The 7,867-nt window shown below is 31.0% G+C and overlaps 1 protein-coding gene across 1 annotated transcript; it reads right to left on the bottom strand.

Moving 5' to 3' along the window:
* Positions 1 to 1,050: 1,050 nt before the first annotated feature.
* Positions 1,051 to 3,038, bottom strand: LOC123655210. The gene is made up of 5 exons (XM_045591042.1): positions 2,251 to 3,038; positions 1,732 to 1,831; positions 1,519 to 1,608; positions 1,269 to 1,424; positions 1,051 to 1,115 (listed from the first exon to the last, which is right to left on the bottom strand). Exons 1-5 carry the CDS (start codon positions 3,036 to 3,038, stop codon positions 1,062 to 1,064), a joined length of 1,188 nt encoding a protein of 395 aa, XP_045446998.1. The 3' UTR covers positions 1,051 to 1,061.
* Between the last annotated feature and the right edge of the window lie 4,829 nt (positions 3,039 to 7,867).

Below are 7,867 nucleotides of genomic sequence, written 5' to 3' on the forward strand. Positions count from 1 at the left end.
AAACGTACGATTTACAACGCTGTTATTTTTACTATTTCTTTTTTTCGTAAAAAATAACAGGACACAGGATTTCGAAAATGAAAATTTTTAATAAGTTCATGTTTTTTTTCTGACAAAACCTGCTCGCTTTCAATAAAAGTTATATATTTCAGTTTATTTTTTCTTTAAAATTGGCACCGCTTCTAATAATATATTCGTGCATTCATGTTTCGGTATTCCAGTATATAATTAACCGACTTCAAAAAAAGGAGGAGGTTACTCAATTCGACCGTATATATATTTATGTATATTCGGGGATAACTCCGTCGTTTATGAACCGATTTTGATAATTCTTTTTGTTGGAAAGGAGATATCCCTAGTTTGGTACCATGATAAAAAAAACAGGATTTGATGATGGGATACCAGAGAAATCAAGGGAAATTCTCAAAAATCCGCATAACTTTTTACTGGGTGTATCGATTTTGATGATTTTTAATTTAATCGGAAGACGATGTTTATCATGTGGTCACATTTAAATTTCATCGAGATCCGATTACAACTTTGGAGTAATCTTTGATAATGCGTATTTACTTGACTATTTTTTCGTCTACCTTCGTTGTATTACTTGTCAATATAATTGAAGTCGGTTTTTCTTCGTTTGCCTGCAAACACAATTATTGCTTTTGACATTTATAAACTTCTCTTAAATTGTTACTCAACAATATGAACTCATTTTACTTACTTTATAATTTATTGAAATATATATTATTTTTTGTGAATTTGAAACACGAATGCTATAATAAAATTTTGTGGCCAGTATTAATTAAGACGGTAATTTGTAAAAATAAAAAATAGTACATCTTTTTATGTTCCTTGAAAATCGATTCGTAAGAAAATGTTGTTTTAGGACCTTATCGGTCTCTTGTCTGTACTGTTTAGGGTATGCTTTGAACCGTCACTTATTTTATACATTAACAAAAACATTTCATATTCAAATAATAACGTTACTGTAGCTAAATTTAAAAATTAAAAATATATCTAATATTAAATTATATCGATATAAATTTTTTCCACTAACAAATTTACTTGTCCATAGATTGCAATACGGTAAATGTTTGGTAGCTGACTTTTAGGACCTGAAAAAAAAAATCACTATTGATAAAAAACTTTAGAATCAAACATATTTCAAAATTGTTTTTACCATTACCCGTGACCATCATCAATCGTGATAGTGTCAGTGTAAACCAGTAAAAATACGTTGACCATGACTAGTCACTTTAATAACTTACCGCAGTCATAGTAATTAAGGACAAATCATATCCAATCGCTGTTTTGATACCAACTTCTTTATTCATATATTTTGTAATAATATAATAATTTTTTTTATCCTTCAACTTCAAGTTTGTCCAATCGAAATTAATCACGTTATTATAGAGATCGTCTGCCTGAAACCATGTAAATTAAATTAAAAGAATATTAGCAGTTTAAAACATTACTGATATTTTATAGAAGAAAACTGTATTTCAATTAAAATATAACCTTATTTTTAATTTTTTCTCCAAACCAATTGTATACAAAAATTTCTGCGAACATCGGCATTAGATTAGGAGCGAATTTCCAGTTTATTTCCTAAAATTAAAAAATAATGAATACGCATACATAAAGTTATATTAAATTTCCTTTAAAAAATGGGTGTCAAAGGTAATTCAAGTGATATATTAAAACGCAAGCATTATCAGAATAAATTATTACCTTACTCATCAAAAGCAAAATAATGCAAACACACATCGCAGCGTTGCAAAGTGGAACAAACGCTAGCCACTTGTACATGTTACTTAACGCTTTCGTGTACCTAAAAAAATTGAAGTACGTAGCACTTTAGTTAATTAATACTTAAATATGGACCAGAGATTTTTTTCATATTTATAACTTTTCTATCAAATTCAGAAAAAAAAAATTATGAGTAATTTATTCGTTATTTTTTATTTTCGTTTTTAAGTTAATTAGACGCACGGTATCGCTTTCAAATTTTTTCAACTTAGAGGTTTAGCTGACGCTTAAAAAGATGGATTTTAATTTCAGTGTTTTTATTGGATTATTATGAGATATTTTTGGCAATTAAGAATGTTTTTAAACGGTTCTTTTATTAACATCATACTTTAAAATAACTCTTAAAAGATAACTCTAATAGAATAATTTTTGTTTTACAATATAGTAACGAAAAAACATTATTTATTATGCTACTATAGAAATTAAAAAAAAAACACTTACTGTACGTGGTCAGTATGAATCTTGTAGAATGTTCGCAGACTACTATTTAAACGATTTGAATAAGACAAGCGACTCTCAGTTTTACCTTTGGGTTGTACCAATAAAATTTTCGCCAAACTATCACTTGCGCAACACAATAAGTAGACCAGTAGAACGAACCACATGTCAAGTATAATAGTTGTTGATATTTGAAACAAACATATACTGTGAATAAACCACGCAATCTCAAAATACGGGGAACTCATCGGCATTAAAGTTACCGTCCCTCTGGATAGCAAGATTCTTTTACCGTTAATATAATTCCATAAAACCATTAGCTCGAAGATAAAACAGGGTATGAGTACCATTGATATGAGCAAATAAACAATTCTTTTACCGGTTTTCAAAGCATTATCGACCTGGGCGCTTGAATCAGCTTGAATGACAGCGAAGAGTTTGGTTTTAGCTGTCACATAAAGTTCCCTAAAAGTGAACCGATTGTTGATGAAAAGTAACATCTTCAACGAAAACATGATGATCATGACGAACGTGTAGCAGGCTTCAGCTACGAGATCGACATCGTCCGTTGACCTTATACGTTCAAGGGTTCCAAAAAAAACATACACAAACACAGCTAGAATTATTAACTGGTGTACAAAATATTTTTTCCACGTCCATTTCGAGTCGAGTACTTGTTGACCGAATATTCGCTGATATAAAAGTCCTACTGTTGTAATTCTGTCAACTTCGTTTCTAGGCCCGGGGGTTTTTGAGTACTTATCGATTAGTGCTCCAAAAAACCTGCCCATTTTGTGGAGCCTTCGAACGTTTCAAGGTGTCAAGATCGAGTAATTTTATTTGACGTATCTCTCTGTACTATTGCGGACAAAAGCGGTTAGAATTTTGTCTAAGCCAATATTTCCAATATTCCTAACATTATTTGGAGTAATAAGATCCGAAATAATCACACTGGTCCAATTTCATTAATTTTTTAAGGCACACAACTTTCGGAATGTGTAATTAGGTTTATTTTAGACGAAAATTTACCGGCACGTAACAGAATACACGTGCTCAAAGATATCGCCGTATTTTTTAATCAAATGAAGATATTAGAAGATCAAAAGTATATGTTGGTATATGAATATTCATGTGTTGCTGCTTTGTGCGTGATTTTTCGTAACTTGATCCACCGACTTACCACTTAAGAGTTGAAAAACAAATAAATAAGGAAATATAAGATATGATTTAAGAAATGATTTTTTTTTTTTTTTGATAAAGCACGCACTAGTTAGTTCTGTCTACAAGTTGATATAATAAACAATTTCATAAGCAGAAAATGGAAACTTTTGACATTTCATAAGACATATTTCACTGTAATCTTCAATTTATTTTATATGATATGTGTACATCATATACTCACGTTTGAAATGTGACAAAATACGAAATAATCTCACAAACGTATCGGTAACACTCCATTTAAATATAATTTATGAATGCTAGTAGACACATAATTAATCGAAATGTAGGTATTAAACGCCCACAAACATGGCCGCTTAATACCTACCTTAGCTTGGTTATCTGTTAGGTGACATCAAATTCTAATTTATTCTAAATTGTTAATTGAGAATATAAACACGTGGTGTTTGTTAAGTATTTGTACGATATTACGAATGGTATTCGACTGTATTAATTAGCGTTCAATTTAACTTTGACGCCAGTTTCTAAATTATTGTAATATTAGATGTAAATTGAATTGTTCTGAAATCGATGTCACTAAAAAGTAGAACAGCCACTACAAGATCAGTTGTATCTAAAAATAATATACTGTGCTCAAAATGGGAGAAAGTTCAAATTAAATGTGACATTAAAATATTATTGATATGAAACATCCATAGGCGAGGGTAAACCTGAATCTTGACGTGGCGATACAGGCTATTATATATTATATGATATTATGCAATATATGTACTATACTATAATATACTACTATATCTATACTGTATACTATATAATAATTAAGTTGTCGTGAATTAAAAATATATATATAAATTGTTTGTATATAAAGAAAATAAATGTTTATTAAATGTTTCATATCTGCCAGCTGTCACGTGACGGCTCACATTTTAATTTTATGAAAGAATATTTGAACAAGAATATAATGAAACATAAGTCAAAAGTACTTTCTGATTTATAACCTTCCATATACAATTTACTACGTTTTCTAAAAATGTGTATTTTTTTCAGTCCCTACTTATTTCATTTGCAATTCTATAGCAGATTCTAAGCAGTTGTAATAGCCTATGGACATCTGCAACGTCAAGAGTATCGCAAGCGCATTGCTAACTTTACCCTCGAACCAATCACTAAAACACAACGCTATGAGATCAATAATATTTGGCCATGCTGATTAGTAATGTTGTTTTCATAAAACTAGATGTTTTTAAACTTAAAGTTTTTTTTTTATGTCACTAGGTCGGCCAACAAGCGTACGGCTCACCTGATGGTTAGCGACTACCGCAGCCTATAGACACCTGCAACACTAGCAGCATCGCAAACGCGTTGCCGACCCAATCCCCCAATCCCCCCAGGAGCTCTGGTCACCTTACTCACCAACAGGAACACAATACTGCTTGAAAACAGTATTATTTTGCTGTGATCTTCTGTAAGGTCGAGGTACTATCCCAGTCGGGCTGCTCCAAATTTTGAGCAGGAAATTCCTGCTGTGCCCTACCTCAGTTAAGTTTTCAGCTACTTTTGAAGTAAAATTCCTTTGCGCACATTTGAGTGTCCAGGTTGTGTCCAGTTTTTCTCCTGAAACCTTGTTATCAATGAGGTGGAGATGTCAAGAACCTTTTGCTCACGTAACTTCGCCAGAACTGAAGATTTTATCAATGTCAGAAACATCCACTACTCAAAAACTAAAAATATCATAAAAGAAAGGCTTCGCGGCGATAACGATCGAATTTAAGATACCTTTTTAGAAGTGAAACTTCTTTACGCGCGCTTGACTTGGGGGAGTAAGCTAGTAAATGAGTGACGAGAGCATTACGAAAAGTGTGATTGGGCGAGGCGAACGCAAGTTGAGAGGCGGTTATAAGTTTGTGAAAATAGAACGAGAGAGAGTTACGTTTCGTATATTGTGGGGACAACTAAAGAAATTTTACTTCAGTCGTGTGGTATAACGGATTTTATTTGTTTTGGAAATATCTCATAAGATTAAGATCAGGTAAAATTAGAATTGAACTCGAGAAATAACTATATAATTAAAAACAAACATGTCTACATATTTCTATGTCTATCTTGTCTGTCTGTCTTTCATTTATTTGTCTGTCTTTTCGTTACGTGCTTCGAAATTTGAATGAATTGAAAATCTAGTGACATGCTTAATGTAATTGCATTTGCTCGCAAACTAAAAAAAACCTACTTCAGTTACATCGACAAGTAATACGACATAAGTAGACGAAAAAATAGTCAAGTACATACGAATTATCAAAGATACACACAAAAATTAGTCATTAGATGTCGATCAAATTTAAAAGGGACCACGTGAAAAGCATCAGCGTGCGAGTAAAATAAGAATCATCAAAATCGGTACACCCAGTGAAAAGGTATACGGTATAATACAACAGTATAATACAAAGTAAATACGTATTATTAAATATATCTCGAAAAGCACTAATCAGATCTCAATTAAATTTAAATGGGACCACGTGACACGCAAACACTTTCAATTACAAAAAATCATCAAAATCGGTCCACCCAGTTAAAAGTTCAGGGGGTAACATATAAAAAAAAATCAATCTTATTGAGAACCACCTTCTTTTTTGGAATTCGGTTAAGAATACGATGAAACTGAACCCCATAATTATATTTAAATTTTAATACCCGACAGCTAGTAGCAATTTAGCTATTTTGATGTTATGAAATGAATAATTCAATAATCAAAGTACCAATTAAAAGTTAAATTATTTAAATAATTAAATTACTCAAATAACGCAATATTAATTTACTCGAACAATCCCGCAAATACAATTCTTCAATATTAAAACACTTATTTTTTTTTGTCTGTTGACATATTCTGACGTGAAGATTGACGAAAGATTAAGGCAAAAGAGGGAAAATTACATATTTATTTACGAGTTAATATATTTTTTTTTATTTTAAAAAATAATATTTAAATAAGGATATTACTACCAAAGACAATAACGTTATTGAATGTACTCATTATTATCATATTAATCTTTTGCCACCTCGTTTCTGTTATTACCGCTGTGCAATTTTCAACTGATTCACTGCAATTATCAGTATTAAGTATGCAACACCATCCTTCCATAACAGCATTTTAAGGTTTCCTTTATGACTTTTACAAAGAAATAACACCTTTAAAGTATAGTAGATAAAATTTATTTTCATTTGATTTAGTTCGTAACTTCGTACGTTTTGAAAATATAGGAATAAAAATCGAAGCAATTTCTCTAATTGCTCGGTTGCTACAAAATTGCACAATAATAATTCATCGATAATAAAAAAGTCATTTAGAAATATGATTTACGTTAGCGGGATCTTTCAAATTGATTTTCAAAATGACTTTCCATCAGGCACGAATTGATTTATTGGTTTTATTTTTTTAATATTAGTAATAATCTATGGCGCCTTATGTTTTTAATCCACGGGTTATGATTAATTTGTAATATTTTGTGAAAATAAACATGTTTCTACATTTATACAAACAATCGATTTATTTGATACTAGCTGACTTGATGAGCGTCGTGCTGCCATAGTTTTTCGTGTACGTATAGATTGTTATTAAATTTTTCTATTACACAAACTTTGTCATGACTCTAGCGAACACAAAAAGAGTCATCCAATTAGGAGCAGTCCTTCTGAAGTTGAGAATGCATGTACGCACATATATACATTTCGGCTATGTAGCGTATTTTTTTACTGTAATTTCATAAAAGAAAATTTAAGTTGACATTATAAAAAACAGATTTCCTTTATAATATTCAATTATTTACATCGTAGTTGCATCCAAATTATATATATATTTTTTTATTTTTACTTGCATATAATACGCACAGACGATAAATGTAAATATTTGTCAAGAACATTACTTTCTTTATAAAATAACTAGCTATTACGCTTCTTTTTTTATTATTTTTTATTTATTTTTTAGTCGTACCAACTAAGAAACCTTTGTTTCATGCACAATACTTTGCTGAAGATCATGACATCCTCGAATGCATAGTTTACGATTCTATAAAGGACATACAGACAAACATTCATTATAACAAGAGATCATGATACAATCAATAAAACAACTAGATAATAAAAAATCTCGACCACTGCGCCCTAACTTCGGAGTATTCAATTCTGGAATAGCCAGTGAACTTTCAAGTGCAAAAGATAAATAAGTTTCGTGCTGGCAAACGCTAAACTTTGTGAGGAATTTTTAATTGTAGATTGCATAAAGCGGCTCCTATTATACTTATTACCATAACTTTAGCAAACCTTCTGGAATGGGGCACAGCATGCTGGGGTAGAGCATAGCAGGAAATATCCTGCTCAAAATCTGGAGCAGCCTGATTGGAGAAGTACCTCGACCTTACAGAGGATTACTTCTAAACAGTACTGATTT

The sequence above is a fragment of the Melitaea cinxia genome, chromosome 7 (genome assembly GCF_905220565.1).
Source record: "Melitaea cinxia chromosome 7, ilMelCinx1.1, whole genome shotgun sequence".
NCBI classification, from domain to species: Eukaryota; Metazoa; Arthropoda; class Insecta; order Lepidoptera; family Nymphalidae; genus Melitaea; species Melitaea cinxia.